This window comes from Phyllopteryx taeniolatus, chromosome 11, assembly GCF_024500385.1.
Source record: "Phyllopteryx taeniolatus isolate TA_2022b chromosome 11, UOR_Ptae_1.2, whole genome shotgun sequence".
NCBI classification, from domain to species: Eukaryota; Metazoa; Chordata; class Actinopteri; order Syngnathiformes; family Syngnathidae; genus Phyllopteryx; species Phyllopteryx taeniolatus.
The window spans coordinates 2,234,859-2,254,723 of NC_084512.1; the positions used below are offsets into that span (position 1 = coordinate 2,234,859).

A 19,865-nucleotide genomic window follows, 5' to 3' on the forward strand; every position below is an offset into this window, starting at 1 on the left:
AAGTTGTCTGAGGCTTTATGCCCCTGGCAGGGTCACCCATGGCAAACAGGGTCACCCAATGGCAAACAGCTCCAAGAAGACCTATGATGACAAACAATTCAGGAAGATGTTTTCCCTTGCCCGGACGCGGGTCACCGAGGCCCCCCTATGGAGCCACCCCTGTAGCCACAGCCCGAAAGGGTAACGTGGGTCCCCCTTCCCATGGGCTCACCACCTGTGGGAGAGGCCATAGGAGTCAGGTGCAGTGTGAGCTGGGCGGTGGCCAAAAGCAGGGACCTTCGAAATTCGATCCCCGGCTACAGAAGCTGGCTCTAGGGACGTGGAATGTCACCTCTCTGGCAGGGAAGGAGCCCGAGATGGTGTGTTATAGTCGGGCTCGTCTCCACACACGGCTTGGGCTCTGGTACTAGTCCTCTCAATAGAGGTTGGACTCTCATCCACTCTGGAGTTGTCCACGGTGACGGGTCCTGACTGTTGTTTGTGCCTATGCACCAAACAGCAGTTAAGATTACCCACCCTTTTTGGAGTCCTTTGGAGGGGGTGCTGGAGAGCGCTTCCGCTGGGGACTCCATCGTTCTGCTGGGGGACTTCAATGCTCACGTGGGGAATGACAGTGAGACCTGGAAGGGCATGATTGGGAGGAACTGCCCCCCCGATCGGAACCCGAGAGGTGTTCTGTTATTGGACATCTGTGCTCATCACGGATTGTCCGTAACGAACACCATGTTCAAATATAAGGGTGTCCACACGTGCACTTGGCACCATCACACCCTAGGTCGCAGTTCGACGATCGACTTTGTGGTCGTATCAGAAGGAGTTTCAACTCCCACCTCCGACAGAACCTTGCTCATGTTCCGGGGGAGGCGGGGCACATCGAGTCCAAGTGGACCATGTTCCGCGCCTCCATTGCTGAAGGCTTTTGACCGTGTACCTCAGGTAGTCGTGTGGGGGTGCTTCGGGAGTGTGGGGTATCAAACCCCCTGATACGGGCTGTTCGGTCCCTGTATGACCAGTGTCAGAGTTTGGTCCGCATTGCCGGCAGTAAGTCGGACTCATATCCGGTGGGAGTTGGACTCTGCCAAGGCTGCCCTTTGTCACCGATTCTGTTCATAAATTTTATGGACAGAATTTCTCGACGCAGCCGAGGCGTAGAGGGGCCCGGTTTGGTGGCCTCAAAATTGCATCTCTGCTTTTTTCAGATGATGTGGTTCTGTTGGCTTCATCAAGCCGTGATCTCCAATTCGCACTGTAGTGGTTCACAGCCGAGTGTGAAGTCGGAAAAGGGTGGCGTGCCCTCTCCGGGTCGGGGATGAGGTTCTGCCCCAAGTGGAGGAGCTCAAGTATCTTGGGGTCTTGTTCACGGGTGATGGAAGAATGGAACGGGAGACCGATAGGCGGATCGGTCCCGCGTCCGCAGTGATGCGGACTTTGTATCGGTCCGTTGTGGTAAAGAAGGCGCTAAGCTGAAAAGCGAAGCTCTCAATTTACCGGTCGATCTATGTTCCTACCCTCATCTATGGACACGAGCTGTGGTTCGTGACCGAAAAAAAGAGATCCCAGATGCATCCATCCATTTTCTGAGCCACTTCTCCTCACTAGGGTCGCGGGCGTGCTGGAGCCTATCCCAGCTATCATCGGGCAGGAGGCGGGGTACACCCTGAACTGGTTGCCAGCCAATTGCAGGGCACATACAAACAAACAACCATTCGCACTCACATTCACACCTATGGGCAATTTAGAGTCTCCAATTCATGCATGTTTTTGGGATGTGGGAGGAAGCCGGAGTGCCCGGAGAAAACCCACGCAGGCACGGGGAGAACATGCAAACTCCACACAGGCGGGACCGGGGATTGAACCCCGCTCCTCAGAACTGTGAGGCTGACGCTCTTACCAGTCGCCCACTGTGCCGCCATCCCAGATACAAGCGACCGAAATGAGTTTCCTCCGCAGGGTATCCGGGTTCTCCCTTAGCGATAGGGTGAGAAGCTTGGTCATCCGGGAGGGGCTCAGAGTAGAGCCGCTGCTCCTCCACATTGAGAGGAGCCAGATGAGGTGGCTGGGGCATCTGATTCGGATGCCTCCCGGACACCTCCCTGGTGAGGTGTTCTGGGCACTTCCCACCAGAAGGAGACCCAGGACACGCTGGAAAGACTACGTCTGTCGGCTGGCCTGGGAACGCCTCGGGATCCCACCGGAAGAGCTGGATGAAGTGGCTGCGGAGAGGGAAGTCTGGGCGTCCTTGCTAAAGCTACTGACCCCGCGACCCGACCTCAGATGAGCGGTAGAAAATGGATGGTTGAATGCCTGCATTATCAAATATATAATATATTCACTATTGCCAAAAGTATTCGCTCACCTGCCTTGACTCGCATATGAATTTAAGTGACATCCCATTCATAATTCATAGGCTTCAATATGACGTCAGTCCACCCTTTGCAGCGATAACAGCTTCACCTCTTCTGGGAAGGCTGTCCACAAGGTTTAGGAGTGTGTTTCTTGGAATTTTTGGTCATTCTTCCAGAAGCGCATTTGTGAGGTCACACACTTATATTACACTGAAAAAGGCCTGGCTCTCAGTTTCCGCTCTAATTCATCCCAAAGGTGTTCTATCAGGTTGAGGTAAGGACTTTGTGCTGGCCAGTCAAGTTTATCCACACTAGAATCTGTCATCCATGTCCATCCATGGACCTTGTTTTGTTCACTGGTGCGAAGTCATGGAAGAGGAAGGGGCTAGCTCCAAACTGTTCCCACAAGGTTGACAGCATGGACTTGTCCAAAATCTATTGGTATGCTGAAGCATTTAAAGATCCTTTCACTGGAACTAAGGGGCCAAGCCCAGCTCCTGAAAAACAACCCCACACCATAATCTCCCCCTCCACCAAACTTTACACTTGGCACAGTGCAATCAGACAAGTACCGTTCTCCTGGCAACCGCCAAACCCAGACTTGTCCATCAGCTTGCCAGATGGAGAAGCGTGATTCGTCACTCCAGAGAACGCGTCTCCACTGCTCTAGAGTCCAGTGGCCGGATGCTTTACACCACTGCATCCAACGCTTTGCATTGCACTTGGTGATGTATGGTTTGCATGCAGCTGCTCGGCCATGGAAACCCATTCCATGAAGCACTGTTCTTGAGCTAATCTGAAGGCCACATGAAGTTTGGAGTTCTGTAGCAATTGAAGTTGGTGACCTCTTTGCAATATGCGCCTCAGCATCCGCTGACCCCGCCCCGTCAGCTTAAGTGGCCTACCACTTTGCGGCTCAGTTGCTGTCATTCCCAAACACTTCCACGTTCTCCAAATACAGTTTACAGTCTCTTTTCTTTTTTCATCATTTACGGTCCATAATATCATCAAAAGGTTCAGAGAATCTGGAAAGTGGAACAGTGTTCTGTGGTCCGAAGAGTCCACATTTCAAATTGTTTTTGGAAATTGTGAATGTTGCGTCTTCCGGGCCAAAAAAGAAAAGAACCATCCGGACTGTTATGGACGCAAAGTTCAAAAGCCAACATATGTGATGGTATGGGGCGGTGTTGGTGCCAATGGCATGGGTAACTTACACATCTGTGAAACCACCATTAATGCTGAAGGGTACATACAGGTTTTGGAAAAACATATGCTGCCATCCAAGCAACATCTTTTTCATGGATGCCCCTGCTTATTTCAGCAAGACAATGCCAAATCACATTTTGCACGTGTTACAACATCTTGGCTCCGCAGTAAAAGAGCGCGGGTACTAGACTGACCTGTCTCCCATTGAAAATGTGTGGCGCATTATGAAACGTAAAATACGACAACTGAGACCCCGGACTTTTGGAACAGCTGAAGCTTTACATCAAGCAGGAATGGGAAATAATTCCACCTACAAAGCTTCAACAATTAGTGTCCTCAGTTCCCAAACATTTATTGAATTTTGTTAAAAGAAAAGGTGATGTAACACAGTGGTAAACCTGACCCCGTCCCAGCTTTTTTGGAATGTGTTGCAGCCATAATTAATTTTCAAGCTGATAAACTTTATTGTTTTTAGCAAATAATCATTAATTTAGAATTTTATGGCTGAATGGAATGTTGGTACTATGACAGGAAAATCTTGGGAGTTGGTTGACATGATGATTAGGAGAAAGGTTTATATATTGTGTGTCCAGGCGACCAGGTGGAAATGCAGTAAGGCTAGAAGTTTAGGGGCAGGGTTTAAATTATTTACCATGGTGTAGATGGGAAAGAAATGGAGTAGGGGTTATTTTAAAATAAGAGTTTGCCAAGAATGTCTTGGAGGTGAAAAGATTATCAGATCGAGTGATGAGGCTGAAACTTGAAATTGAGGGTGTTATGTATAATGTGATTAGTGGCTATGCCCCGCAGGTAGGATGTGACCTAAAGGTGAAAGAGAAATTCTGGAAGGAGGTAGACAAAGTAGTTCTGAGCATCCCAGACAGAGAGAGAGTCATGATTGATGCAGATTGTAATGGACATGTTGGTGAAGAAAATAGGGGTGATGAAGAAGTGATGGTTAAGTACTGCATCCAGGAAATGAACTTGGAGGGACAGCTGGTGGTAGACTTTGCAAAAAGGATGGAAATGGCTGTAGTGAACAGTTTTTTCCAGAAGAGGCAGGAACGTAGGGTGACCTACAAGAGCAGAGGAAGAAGCACGGAGGTGGATTACATTTTGTGTAGACGATGTAATCTGAAGGAGGTTACTGACTGTAAGGTAGTGGTAGGGGGGAGTGTGGCTTGACAGCATAGGATGGTGGTATGGGAAATGATTCTGGTGGTGGGAATGAAGATTAGGAAGACAAAGGCAGAGCAGAGAACCATGTGGTGGAAGCTGAGACAGGACGAGTGTTGTGCAGCTTTTCGGGAAGAGTTGAGACAGGCTCTCGGTGGACAGGAGAAGCTTTCAGAAGACTGAACCACAACAGCCAAAATGATCAGAGAGGCAGGCAGGAGAGTACTTGGTGCATCTTCTGGCAGGAAAGAAGAGAAGGAGACTTGGTGGTGAAACCTCACAGTACAGGAAATCATACAAGGAAAAAGGTTAGCTAAGAAGAAGTGGGTCACTGAGTGGACCGCGGAGAGGCGAAAGGAATACTTTGAGATGCAACATAGGGCAAAGGTAGAGGTGGCAAAGGCCAAACAAGAGGCATATGTATGTATGGTAGGTTGGACACTAAAGAAGGAGAAAAGGATCTATACAGGTTGGCCAGACAGAGGGATAGCGATGGGAAGGATGTGCTGCAGGTTAGGGTGATTAAGGATAGAGATGGAAATATGTTGACTGGTGCCAGTAATGTACTAGATAGATGGAAAGAATACTTTGAGGAGTGGATGAATGAGAGAGAAAGGACAGCAGAAGAGGCAAGTGTGGTGGACAAGGATGTGGCAATGATTAGTAAGGGGGAAGTTAGAAAGGCATTAAAGAGGGTGAAAAATGGAAAGGCAGTTGGTCCTGATGACATTCCTGTGGAGGTATGGAAGGATCTCGGAGAGGTGGCTGTGGAGTTTTTGACCAGCTTGTTCAATAGAATTCTAGCGGGTGAGAAGATGCCTGAGGAATGGAGGAAAAGTGTACTGGTGCCCATTTTTAAGAACAAGGGTGATGTGAAGAGCTGTGGGAACTATAGAGGAATAAAGTTGATGAGCCACACAATGAAGTTATGGGAAAGAGTAGTGTAGGCTAGACTCAGGACTGAAGTGAGTATTTGCGAGCAACAGTATGGTTTCATGCCTAGAAAGAGTACCACAGATGCATTATTAACCTTGAGGATGTTGATGGAAAAGTACAGAGAAGGTCAGAAGGAGCTACATTGTGTCTTTGTAGATCTAGAGAAAGCCTATGACAGAGTACCCAGAGAGGAACTGTGGTACTGCATGCGGAAGTCTGGAGCGGCAGAGAAGTATGTTAGAATAATACAGCACATGTACGAGGGCAGCAGAACAGTGGTGAGGTGTGCTGTAGGTGTGACAGACAAATTTAAGGTGGAGGTGGGACTACATCAGGGATCAGCCCTGAGCCCCTTCCTGTTTGCAGTGGTAATGGATAGGCTGACAGATGAGGTTAGAATGGAATCCCCGTGGACTGTGATGTTTGGAGGATGCAGGAGATAGGCTTACATGGAAAAGGATGACGCGCTGTGGCGACCCCTAAAGGGACAAGCTGAGAGGAAAAGAAGACTCCGGTTTCCTCCCACATCCGAAAAAACATGCATGGTAGGTTGATTGGACACGCTAAAATGTCCATAGGTGTGAATGTGAGTGTAAATGGTTGTATGTGCCCTGTGATTGGTTGGCGACCACTTCAGGTTGTACTCCGCCACTCACCCGAAGATAGCTGGGATTGGCTCCTGCATGCCCGCGACCCGAGTGAGGATAAGCGGTACAGAAAATGGACGGATATATATATATCTGTGGTCTGCAAGTTCGCCTTCTGGACATGAATATATCGATTTAAATCATTTTAAAAGGTAATCAATCAATTTTATTGATATTAGGAAATAACGCACTCGCACTTAATCATGGCAGGCTTTAAGTGGAGGTGTGTTTGTGTTGGATTTCCAAGAAAAACCCTTTTAATTCCGTTTACTTTGCTTGATTTTTCAGTTAGCACATAGCAGTTAGCACTGTCATGGCTACTTTCTTCTTAGTCGTCTTTTCTTTGTATCCTTTTCTATGCCCCACAACTAGTCACTCCTTTCCGTAGTGCCCCTAGCACCTAGACACCACGGTTTTTGTTTTGTTTTCTAAACATATTTATTTATTTATTTTTTAAGTTTGAGATGGTGTAACAGCGACAGACTGGTTAGCACGTCTGCCTCACAGTTCTGAGGACCGGGGTTCAAATCCCGGCCCTGCGTGTGTGGAGTTTGCATGTTCTCCCCTCCCGCGTGGGTTTTCTCCGGGTACTCTGATTTCCTCCCACATCCCAGAAACATGCGTGCTAGGTTAATTTAAGACTCTAAATTGCCCGTAGAAGTGAATGGTTGGTTGGTTGTATGTGCCCTGCGATTGGCTGGGATTGGCTGGCGACCAGTTTGGGGTGTGCCCTGCCTCTCGCCCGGGGATGGCTGGGATGGAGGAGAAGCGGTACGGAAAATGAATGGATGGAAGTTTAAGACGTCCGTCTGTCTTGTGGATGTCAGGTGAGAAGGAGGCTAGTGAGAAGTGATCAAGGATGGATGTGCGTGACTTGCGACAAAGCGGTGTGCACTTTGAAGCCTTTCACGCTGGTTAGCTTAGCTTAGCTTCCTAGCTGCTAACAAAAATAGCAAGAGTCGTCTCGAGGGCAAACTCAGGCAAACGAGGAGAACCAGCAACAATATCAACTACTGGATGCTGTTTCAGGCTCACATTTATTACATTTATGTAGTTCTCTATGTATTGTTAACGCTATTCCTAAAAGAATTTCCTTATGAAAACATCACCTAAGGGTGAACCAGCTTTTTCTAGCCATTACTATTTAACTATTTATAACAGGGATTCTCAAACTTTGGGTCCAGTTGGGCACACCTTACAGTGGAAATTTTTTTCCAATAATATAATTATAATCATCATCATCATCATCATATCATAATTATAACACCAATCAAACATCTATTTTCTCTGGGAAAAAAAATGGCGCAACAATAAAATAATTGCTGAAACAATGTAAATAACAATTAGATGCTTTTTTCCCCCCTTTCTTTTATTGAAAAGCAATACAATCTTTTCTTAAGCAGACTCATAATCTATTAGAAAACACATACAGTACAGTACACAATAAGACACATTAAAGGAAAGTACTGTACATCAGGAAAATCTTTATATTTAATGACAATTAGTTTTTACCCGATTCCCTTACAAGAAACAAGAATCCAAGAAATTTCACCTGCACTGTCCAGTATGTTTTGTGGCTAAAAAGTAACTGAATCGATTTCCAGCCACTGAATTGTTTCATTTTCGCAACCATGAAACGTGATATGAATCGAATCATTACTCAAACAAATTGTTAAACCCCTTATCTTTACTAAAAAATAAAAAAAAAACTGGTAGCGTGTTACTTTTGATGTCAAAATACCTTGGTCAAGTACTGGTATCGGTAATAAGTGTAGCACTACTACACACACAACCGATTGCTCCTCTATTTGTAGTCCGGCAACAGGGCTAGTTTCAGTTCGCTTCCTAATTCGCTGTCATTCCGCTTAACCCTTTTCTTTGAGATGCAAATGACTCCTGACTCGGGATCTGGAGAGGTTGACTTTCTGTTTGTGCTTTGCATTTGTGTACGGGTTGCTTGGTCTTTCCCATGCGGAGGCCACTGCGCTCATCACTTCACTGCACTGCATAAACAACATTATTGAGTTTGGTTTGAGGGATTTTGTCCTTGGTGTGAACCAGCTTTTGTCTTATGGGGTTGCTGCGTTTGAAGTGCAATAGTATGTTTTTGTTTTTGTTGTTTCTTTCCTTTCCCTAACAAACCAGCCATGTAAGGGACAACAACATTCCACCTCCTGTTTTTGCCCTCGATGTGACCAACCCCGGGTATAAATAGGGGAACCCTCCTTGAGATATAAATACGGGAACTCTAAATGTAAGAAAGTCTTTTGGATTAATGGTGAAATGTCTTGAACAACCAAAAAGACTCCAGTTGCCATAACCGTGACTTGAATGACTAAGAAGCGACACAGACACCACAGCCTTGTGTTCAACCATTGTTATTTTGAATTTATGTGCTCGTAAATGCACACATCCTCCATTGTTTATCAAGGGGTTTGCACTGTTTAGACAGTCACTCAAGCATTTCTACGTGTGTCATGCTCAACTGTGACCTCTTTTAACAGATCATCACAATGACAACACAGTTACAGAAGGAAATGATGAGAATAATGAGCACTTCATCAAAAGCTGGGGTGAGGCAAATTTTCATTTATTGGTAGTGAGAACAGGAATGGAAGAGCAAGTTCGACAGGTTTTATGAGAACAGTATGGCAAATGATTTTCTGTTTGCGCATCCCTTGAAAAATACAATATGTTTTGAGTTTTTATAACTAATCTTCAAATTAATTCAGACATGAAGGTCTGGAGTTTTGTTGAAAAGATTATTCAATCACTCACACTGGCAAACAGAATGTTAACAATGGAAATTGTAAGTGGCACATTCAACTGCCATAACCTTGCAATCCCAACTGTCTCATTCATCCTAACCATGAATAAGCATGCATTTATTGTCAGTCCTACACAGCTACTTTCTTTTTTTTTTTTTTTTTTTACACAGACCTATACAAGCGGATTCCATTTAAAGGCTCATTTATTTAGTACACATGTATTTCTAATATCTTTATAGATGTAGATAATTCACTTAATTCGATGGACTTTGTGTTCTCGCCAAGGTCACACAGGCAATTCTGAGTGACAGTGGTGTGTTGCCTGTGAACTTTGATCGTCCTGAACAAGCTCTGGATCTGATCACTGAAGCCTGCAATAACCTTGCACTAGAACTGGGAACGGAGATCCATCTGGCAATGAACTGTGCGGGGCCTGACCTCATGGACTATGTAAGTGTATTAGCAAGTAAGTTTGAGTAAGTGATCCATGCTATTGACAGGGACCGTGAGTTGTGCTGAGAGCTGCATGCGTGCCTTTTTTTCTGTCTCCATTTCAGACCAAAGAAAAGTACGAGATTGCAGCAGGAGTTCATAAGTCTCCAGACGAGCTAGTGGCCATGTATCAAACCCTTATCAGCAAATATACTGCAGTTGTGGCTTTAATTGACCCTCTCAGGAGGGAGGTATGTGTCTATAGCTTTGATATGAACAAAGGTCATGAAAACAGAAAAAAAAATGTTGGTCCATTACATTGTGACTTTAGTGCAAGGCATTGATACATGTGAGTTTAATCCATTTAGAATTAACTTAGTGGGTTTTCTCCAGGGACTGTGGCTTCCTCACACATTCCAAAAACATGCATGGTATGTTAATTGGACACTCTAAATTAACCAAAGGTTTAAGTGTGGATGATTGTTTGTTCATATCTGCTCTGCGATCGTCTGACAACCAGTCCAATTTTACCCCCGCATCTCACATTGGAGAGGCTACTGAAAATCAGTAGGCCTATGTAAAATGGATGGATGGCTATCATACTGTATCTAGTGGAATAGTGTAATTGCCACTCTGTGCACCTCATAGACAAAAGTGATTTATTACTTATTTTCTTTATGGCCCCTGAATCATAATTTTACCAAGGAATTTTGGACAGCTTTGTGGGAACAGTTTGTGGGAGGCCCTTTTCTCCTCCAAATGTTTCCCAGTGCGCCAAACAAGGTTATATATGCATGGTTGGAGAAGTTTGTTATGAAAAAACTTGAGACCCCTGGTCTCTACCCCATCCAACACATTTAATGAACTCGAACAGAGTTGTGGCCAAACATCAGTGACCTCTGACCTCACAAATGCCCTTCTGGATGAATGGAGAAAAAACCCCAGACAGACTCCCAACTTCCTTGAGACAGTCATACGTAATATACCTGAAAAGAGGTGTCCAGCTCCATATTTGCTTGTGCCCAGATGTTTGTCCATATAGTACACTCGACGTGTGATGTATACACTTACGCAAAAGTCTTTGCCCTCAAGTACCCAGTCAAGTGTCAAGTCTTTGCCTCCAAGACCCGAGTCAAGTCCTACACTTTAAGTTTCAGGTCCTTGCGAGTCATTTTACCAACAAAATAAAAATATATTTTAATGAAAATATTTGTTTAATAAATCTGTACATATATTAAAAACTGTATTTAATCTATTTTAAAATCCATATGTATTTACCAAAACAAATTTGATAAACAAGTGCATTGAACCTTTATAAGAAAACAAGTGAGCTGATAAAAATGTTTGCACCTTCAAAACCAATCGTCAAGGGGCGGCTTAGTTTATTACCCCTTCAAAACCTATTGATAGTAGGTTTTCACTTATGATCTGTGCCCTGCAGTTCCTCCTTTGGAGCTTGGATGGCACTTTGCGCCTTGCCGCTCTCCCTCCCTCTCTCTTCCCCAGCAATCAGCATCACCTTGCCCACGCACCTGTCTGCAATCAGCACTCATCACTGCCTGCATATAAGCCTGTCAGTTCCGGGAAGCCGCCGCCTGAGTATTGACACTTGTCTGTGACTCACTGGCCAACACTCGTACTTCAAGGTTTCTGTGGTATGCAAGTAATTACCCGATGACCCGCATCTGTACTCATCCGATTTTGTTCTCTCCCGCCTCCATTGTTCCTTCCGTGCCTTCCCCGCCGCGCTGCCTGCTCCAGCCACGCCACCAAGCCACACCACCTGCTCACGTTCCCGCTTCTTGCTCGCTCCTTGTTCCCGACGGCTCACCACCTCGCCTTGGATATCCTTACCCTGTGCCATCCTGCAATAAACCATTCTGAAAACTACTCCCGCCGCCTCAGTCTGCTCTTGGGTCCAATTCTACTCACATCCGACTTTGAATCGTGACAGAATACTCGGGCCATGATGGACCCAGTGACTACCGAAGCGTTGAGGAAAGCGCTCGCCCATCAGGGCGAGCACATCCGCAGACAAGACAAAGCCCTCCGCAAGATCATAACCTCATTAAATGCCCTTACACAACAAGTTTCCCTCCTGTCCTCATAGACTCACCTCAGCAATCCTCCGGTGAATATTCCTCCGACCAACCCCGCCTTTCGTACAAAGAGCCACATGTTCCTCATCCCGAACCTTACTCGGGGGACCTCGGTTCATGTAATACATTTTTATTAAACTGCACTCTAGTATTCGACCTACAACCGCTAAGATATCCAACGGACAGATCTAAAGTCCGCATACATTAGCAACCTCCTCCGCAGCAGAGCTGCTAAATGGGCCACTGAACTTTGGTTTAATTCCTCCCCGATGCTCCCTTCACTAGACTCATTTATATCCGAACTCACGAAAGTTTTTGATCACCCAGTGAGGGGTAGGGAAGCCACTCGGCACCTCCTAGCTCTCACCCAAGGTTCGAGTTCGGTAGCATCCTACTCAATGGATTTACGGATACTCGCGAGTGAATGCGGTCGACTCATCTCCCTGTTACCCACCAAACAGTACCATTCAACCTGCACATTTCTGGGAATCATCGCTAAACACTGCAATTATTTGTCATCCCTTCCCTCGAGACGCCACTTGTCCTCGCATCCCTTGGCTCAAACAACACAACCCTGTCATAGATTGGACCCACCTGTCAATCACTGGTTGGAGTCACTTCTGTCATTCGTCTCCTTTCGGCTGTCCCGTCTTCCAGCACACCTCAGCAACCAGTTACTCCTACCGATCTCTCCCGGGTCCCTGAAGATTATTATCTATCCCTCGTGTTCAGCAAGGACCTCGCCTTTTTCTCCCGTCGCCTCTGTACATCGGAGCGGAACTATGACGTCGGGAACCGTAAGCTGCTGGCCATCGTTTGGGCCCTGGAGGCGTGGAGGCACTTGTTGGAGGGGACAGTTACACCCTTTATTATATGGACTGACCACAAAAACCTATCTTATCTCCGTTCCTTAATCCCCGGCAAGCTTGCTGGGCTTTATTTCTGAGCCGGTTCAATTGCTGCCTCTCCTTCCGCCGTGGTTCGCGCAATGGCAAGCCTGATACCCTCTCCCGTATGTTTGCACCCCCCCTCCAGTGAAACTGAACCAGAATCCATCCTCCCTTCCTCATGCTTCGTGGGAGTAGCCACTTGGAAGATCGAACAGGTGGTCAAAGAGGCTCAGAAGACTCACCCGGATTCCAAGACCGGACCTCCTCACCAACTGTTCGTACCCGATTCTGCACGCTCTGACAACCTTCAGCCCACAACTCCAAGCTCACCTGTCATCCCAACATCACCCGCACCATTCATTTCATCCAGCAACACTTCTGGTGGACCAGCCTAGTCAAAGACACCCGAGAGTTTGTCCTAGCCTGCTCCGTCTGTGCCCGAGGTAAAGCTCATCACCATCAACCCCCAGCTGGTCTGCTCTGCCCCTTACCCATTCCGAGTAGCCCTTGGTCCCACATCTCCCTGGACTACGTCACTTGCCTACCTCCCATCTGAAGGTAACACCATCATCCTCACCATTATTGACCGGTTCTCCAAGTGTCTTCACTATGTACTTCTTCCCAAATGGCACTCTGCTTTTGAGACTGCTAATCTTCTTGTCCTCCACGTGTTCAGACTTGATGGTATTCCTATTGACATTGTATCCGACCGGGGTCCTCAGTTCTCATCCCAGTCTGGAAAGAGTTCTGCAAGGCGGTGGGAGCAACAGCCAGTTTGTCTTTCGGCTACCAACCCCAAACCGACGGCCATACAGAGCGGGCAAATCAAAGGCTGGAGTCTGCTCTTCGCTGTGTTGCTGCTCGCCATCCTGCCTCCTGGTGCACCTTCCTCCCATGGGTGGAATATACCCACAACTCCCTCACCAGCTCCGCCACAGGTATGACTCCCTTTATGGCATGTTACGGTTTCCAACCTCCTTTGTTTAAAGACCTGGGGCCTCATGTACAAAGACTTGCATAGATTTCCTACTGAAACATGGCATACACTCAAATCCAGAAAACGTCATATGCACAAAAACATCCAGATGTATGAATCTGTGCGTACGCATGAATCCAAGCACATTTCCTTCATACATCCCAATCAACGTGGAAATGAGCGCAAATGTTGGAGGAGCCGACCCCTCCCTGTCCACCCAGTCGCAGCCACGTGCTATATGTTCGGGGAATTCGTCCACCGTCTGTCGTCTCCTCCGGCATCCTCAGGGTCTCCGACGCAATTACGCTCCAACAACTGGCTGCTGCTGACTATCGTGCAGACTGATAAATAGAGGAAGAGCTGCCATTTAGTGATTTATAGACCAGTAGCAGAACTTTAAAATCTATTCTAAAGCTGACTGAAAGCCAGTGTAAAGACTTTAGAATTGGAGTAATATGCTCTGACCTCTTTGTTCAGATCAGAACCCGAGCTGCAGCATTCTGAATGAGCTGCAGCTGTTTAATGCTCTTTTTGGGGAGTCCAGTCAGAAGAGCATTACAATAGTCAAGTCTACTTGAGATAAAAGCATGGATGAGCTTCTTCTGGTCTGCTTGACACATGCAAGCCTTCACTCTGGATATGTTCGTCAGATGGTAGAAGGCAGTTTTAGTAATTGATTTGATATGACTGTTGAAAGTCAGGTCGCAATCTATCAGAAATCGAGCCCTTTTCTTTCATAAATGAAAGCGCATGATGCAGTTGTGCTCATAAGTTTACATACTCTGTCAGAGTTTGTAGGATGTGTACCAATCTTGAAAGAAAACCTAAGTGATTAGGCAGAACAACTTTATTTTAAATCTGATTCATTAAACAAAATATTGCAATAAAGAAAATAAAGACATGGTCCCTGTTCATTCATATGTAAAAAAAATAAATAAATAAAAATGCCAATATGTCACAAATTCAGCCAGGGTATGTAAACTTATGAGCACAACTATACATATCAGCAGTTATGCATGTAGATTTTCTGTGTCACTTAACAATAAAAAGATGTATATCTACATCTCGAGGCTACTTAAATACATATCACAATAAATAGTTACCTTCTAGACCTTTGCTTCAAGAAACTTTCTTGAGTGGGACTTCTTTAAATATTAGTTGAATAGCCCATGTACTAGAGTATATCTTAAATGTAGTGGTCAAATTCTGTGTCTCCCCCATAATGGATGTCGATTTCATGACACTCTTCCAGGCATCCTGGGTAATAGAAATATGAACAATTAATCCCATTTCCAAAATGAGAAAAACAGACACAGAAGGAAGGGGAAAAAAAAAAAAGTCCTTTGAATTTACTTAATTAAAACATGTACATTGGTTGCACATGATTAACATGTTAAAAGAAAATTCTTTTTAACACATTTTAATCATGTGCAACCAATGTACATGTTCAAATTAAGTAAATTCCAAGGACTTTTTTTTTTTTTCAGTGCATGTGCTGGAGTCACAAGAAGCGATAGTGAGAGCAATATGCGGCATAAATCATCGCCTTGATCAATTCATAGGTGTCCTCACAAATATTAGTGATTCATTAAATACACTGGTTAACAAATGAATTCTGAGCCCTTGCCTCTATTCTTTGTTGAAATCAAATGTTGCCGGGCATTAGTTGTTCATGTGTCTCTGATGTGCAGATTTATTATAACAGTTTCCCAGCATCACCTCTCAGTGTCGTCAAAGCACCAAAAGCTGTAGAAACGTGCGTACGCCAGCCATGAAGTTGCCGTGAGGCACCGCATATTTCCACGGTCATTTCACTCTTGATATATCTGAACTTTGCCGTGAAAAAGAACGTACGGCACGTTTTTGTGCGTACGCACCTTTTGTACATGAGGCCCCAGAAGCATACAGTGGCGGTTCCCGCGGTGAGGGAGCACCTTCGGAGAATCCAATCCTTGTGGAAGGATGTCAAGGCTGCTCTGACTCAGTCTCTGGAGAAGAATAAGCGGCTGGCGGAGCTTCATCAATCTCCCATTCCGGAATACAAGGTGGGTCAGATGGTTTGGCTCTCCTCCCGTGACCTCCCACTCCAAACGGTGTCCCTTAAGCTCGCCTCTCGCTACATTGGTCCATTTCCTTTCACCAAACACATCAATGCCACCTCTGTTCAATTAAAACTCCCCCACTCCCTCAAGACAGATCCAACATTCCACATGTCTCTGCTTAAGCCGGTCTCCACCGGTACACTGTTGTTTTTGTGTATGTTAACAGTGGTTCTTGGAATGTATACCTTTATTTAGCTGTCACATTTATTCTTTATTTATGTTGTAGTTTTTTTTTTTAATGAAACCATCACTTTAGGTAGTGTGGAAAAAATTACCTCTTGCTCAATTCCTCGACCAGAGTGTACCCAACAAGGTGTGTATTGAAAGAGAATATGAAATATTCATGCATTAGTAATAAGGGTGTAGGACAACCTCATGAATAATCATTCAGATCTTAACATTATGTTGACACTGATCATGTTTTGCTGCATTAAAGCAGTGAGTTGCACATCGTAAATAGCGAAAGCTACAAAGTGTCGTTTTCTTAGTGCTTGGTCAATGGAGCAAGCCTTTTCAAGTATCTGGGTTCGAGTCCCAGTTAAGTCACGAGTCACTGCAGTTCAAGTCCAAGTCGAGTTGCAAGTCTTTTAACATATTTTCAAGTCCTGTCAAAAGTCATCAAATGTAAGACTCAAGTCTGATTCGAGTCCACACCTCTGATAAAAATCCAACAACGGCTAGGAACAAAACACTGGACTGTTCTGGAGTGGCCTTCTACGAGTCCTGATCTAAATACTATTGAACAAATTCACTATTTCACAGAATTTTCCGTTATATTTTTTGGGGTGGGTGGGTGAAATAGACGTTTCCTAGCCTAAAGCATTAAAACTGTTAAACAAGTGAAACTAAATTTAATTAAAACAGATTATAAGGAATACAATTAACATCGTGTTAAAGGAACCTGTTTTTTTAAAATCACTTATTAACTCTCGAGGTTCCGAGCGTGTTCGTTTTCGTGAAAGAACTAAGATTATAACGACGTGTTAAAAGCCAACCAATTTATTCCTGACAGAGGAGTCTATACATACTTCAGAGCTCAGGGTCAGCAGCTACACCTATCTTAACCTTAGCAGAGATAGTGTAGACCGAACAAAACTATCTGTTCCTGACCCAGTCTTATAAATTTTTTTCAAAAAGGAAGTGTGAAGTTGTCTTCGTTTAGTTGGTCCAGGGTCCATTGACGTCATCATTGCTATGCAGAATGTTGGCCGTTGCCCCTGGTGCCAGACGCTGTCTCAAGACTTCTCACTTCTCAACACTTCCTCTTTTGTTTGGAGCAACGCTTTGTAGCAACGGTTATCTCTGACAGATGTTTCCTGTGACCTCCACATGCACCCTACCGGGAACTTCCGAGCAGCACACACCACAAATTTCACTTTCACTCCATCCCCATTGAAATAAAGCATCATTGTTCAAGCATAAACCAAGCCACCAGCGTGATTATATAATTTTTTAGCTATTCACAATTAAACGGCAAAACCATATCCCATTAATGCCCCTTCTGATCTCAGCTAATCAGAGATCAACACCCTCTAAATATGCAGCCAAGTTCGCTCTAATACTTAATATAGCCCAAACTAAATATAGCAAATATCAAAAAACTTAAGGAGAGGATACAGAGGCAATGTCCAACAGAGCGAGCGCGCTCATGGTCGCCACGTCCTCTTTCAGGGGCAGCAGCAGATATTGGCGGTGGGGGTCCTTCCCCTCAAAGGCCTTGAGAACAATCCGGAGCATAAGACTCCTGAGACAAGGAATGATACAACAGCCACACAAAGCAAGTACAGCAATGACAACCAGGATGGTAGTTGCCAGAGTCAGCCTGAGACCTTCACATTTACCAAACATTCTGTTCAGCAGGCTATGGAATGGGCTGTCATCCACTCCAGACATTGATTGAAGATTAGCAGACATGGCTTGCAAACCTTTCATGGCTCTGTTTCCCACTCGTTCTTCTTGGTTTTGAGGGCATTCCGAAATAGATTCGTGTAACAATAATCAGAGATCACCAGAGTCATGATTATGACCTTCTTCGGCCAGACATACAGGATGTACATATTTCCCCTCAATGTTAAATGATCAATTTAACACCAAAACGCCATATCCATACACTCATACACAAAGATGAAAGGGATGAAAAATGAATGAAAATAAATGAAACGAGGTAGACTAGGTAAAAACGACCTCAGCAAATAACAGCACACAAAAAGAAACATCCAGCATACACAATATAGCAGAAAGTCACTCAGGCACTAGAGGCCCTCTTTTTTTTTTTAACTCTACAATAGAGGCCTGCACAGGGCGTGTCTGTGACACGTGGTACCAGTTGTCCCCCTTTCCAAAGAGACGCATGTCAGAGATGTCTGAGCTGTAACCTCAAACGGACCAGTCCACTGTGGTTCACACCACTTCCTTTGGAGCATTTTCAAATACACAATACACAAAAGACACATGACGATTAAAGTAGCAATCTCCCCGTTCCATGAGGTCAGGGTCTTTTATAAGTTCAGTCCTAACTTCAGCTGACAATGTGTCAGGCAAAGCAATTCTATAAATAACACTTGCCTCCCGAACACGGGAGGGGTGTGACCCTGTCTTATCTGTCCAAATACTTATTCAATTTTCAAAATGAGAACTGGGATCCATGGGAGGTTGGAAGTTCGGGAGCTTCGGCACCGTCGGCGAGGAGGACGGGAACATGTCACGGTTGACAGCAAACACTGGAGGAGCAAAAGGGGCAAATCACATATTAGGTTCGGCATTATTCAGACCAGACCGTGTCAAAATATCATTATCCGATTGATGAACCGAAATGTAACAGGCGCGAATCAATCTCACTACGTCACCGCACGCCAGGCTCATGCCATCTGTCAACTTTTTCAGCACCTGGATCCACATTTCACCGCCAGCAGCCAGTCCTGGAAGCCGTTTCTTTAAAGACAATTCTTGGTATATTAACCCACCTTGTTGACTGGGGATCATAGGATAATTACTGGGAGTCGGGGTATATCTAGCCGGACTCTTATTCTGGTTCCAGTCTGGGACCTCGCCTTGACTCGGTCCCGGGATGGGGGCTGGTAAGCCTTCGCCATCCGTTTTCGGGCTTCACCAGAAGTCATTTGCTTAGCTTGTCGCTGTCGTCGGTCGGTTGCTGCCAAGTTTTTGTCTGGCAGAGGGGGCGGTGGGGGTAGCTCCCCGCACGTCTCTTCCTGATTTCACTCTCGATCATCGTCAAAATCAGAGTCAGACTCGTTACTATGTTGCGGTTCCCTCAAGCGGGAACTTATTTTATTAATACTAGAAGTCAACTCTTCCTGCATTGCAGTCCAACTGAATCCCTGTCCACTCCTCTGTGATTTTATCTGATGTCCTTTCAGGATCACGTTGGGGTCGCCATTTAAAGGAACCTGTGTTTTTAAAATCACCTATTAACTCTTGAGGTTCCAAGCGTGTTCGTTTTCGTGAAAGAACTACGATTATAACCATGTGTTAGAAGCCAACCAATTTATTCCTGACAGAGGAGTCTATACATACGTCAGAGCTCTAGGTCAGCAGCTACACCTATCTTAGCCTTAGCAGAGATAGTGTAGACCGAACAAAACTATCTGTTCCTGACCCAGTCTTATACAATTTTTTCAAAAAGGAAGTGTGGCGTTGTCTTCGTCTGGTTGGTCCAGGGTCCAGTGACGTCATCGTTGCTATGCTGAATGTTGGCCGTTGCCGCTGATGCCAGACGCTGTCTCAACACCTACTCTTTTGTTTGCAGCAACGCTTTGTAGCAACGGTTATCTCCGACAGATGTTTCCTGTGACCTCCACATGCACCAGGAACTTCCAAGCAGCACACCCCTACACTTCACTTTCACTCCATCCCCAATGCAATAAAGCATCATTGTTCAAGCATAAACCAAGCCACTAGCGTGATTACATCATTTTTAGCTATTTACAATTAAACGGCAAAACCATATCCCATTAATGTACAAGACTGTACGCAAAGTGTACAAAGGCATTGCTCGAGATTGTCAACCGCCCGTTATTGGCTAAAGGTTGTCATGGTACAGTACACGTAGTGCACATGGACGTTGCGGGAGATCGTCCACAGTGCGCTATTGGCTGATGGTTCGGGGCTGTCCTCTCTTGCTGTGATTGAGCATGAGTCCCGCGCAGCCATCCCAAGTTCATTTCATTTCTTGCTTTATACTATTAAAACAGTAGTTCATACTTATTCTGTATGTAGTAGTACAGTAGTTCATACTTACTCTGGAATTAAAGTCTAATACACTTTATTT

At 45.3% G+C, this 19,865-nt stretch overlaps 1 protein-coding gene across 6 annotated transcripts in view; it reads left to right on the plus strand.

The window, feature by feature from the left end:
* eno4 (enolase 4) overlaps window positions 1-19,865 on the plus strand; it is a 59,710-nt gene that overhangs the window by 21,239 nt on the left and 18,606 nt on the right. For 5 of the 6 annotated variants that reach the window (XR_009790819.1, XM_061790156.1, XM_061790157.1 and 2 more), the window contains 3 exons: window positions 8,815-8,883; window positions 9,364-9,528; window positions 9,636-9,761. Coding sequence is in view for 5 of the 6 variants with exons in the window: in XM_061790156.1 (XP_061646140.1) it covers window positions 8,815-8,883; window positions 9,364-9,528; window positions 9,636-9,761 (360 nt within the window). In the remaining variant the exon portion in view is untranslated. The remainder of the gene's footprint in view (window positions 1-8,814; window positions 8,884-9,363; window positions 9,529-9,635; window positions 9,762-19,865) is intronic. The other variant, XM_061790158.1, reaches the window with a different exon arrangement.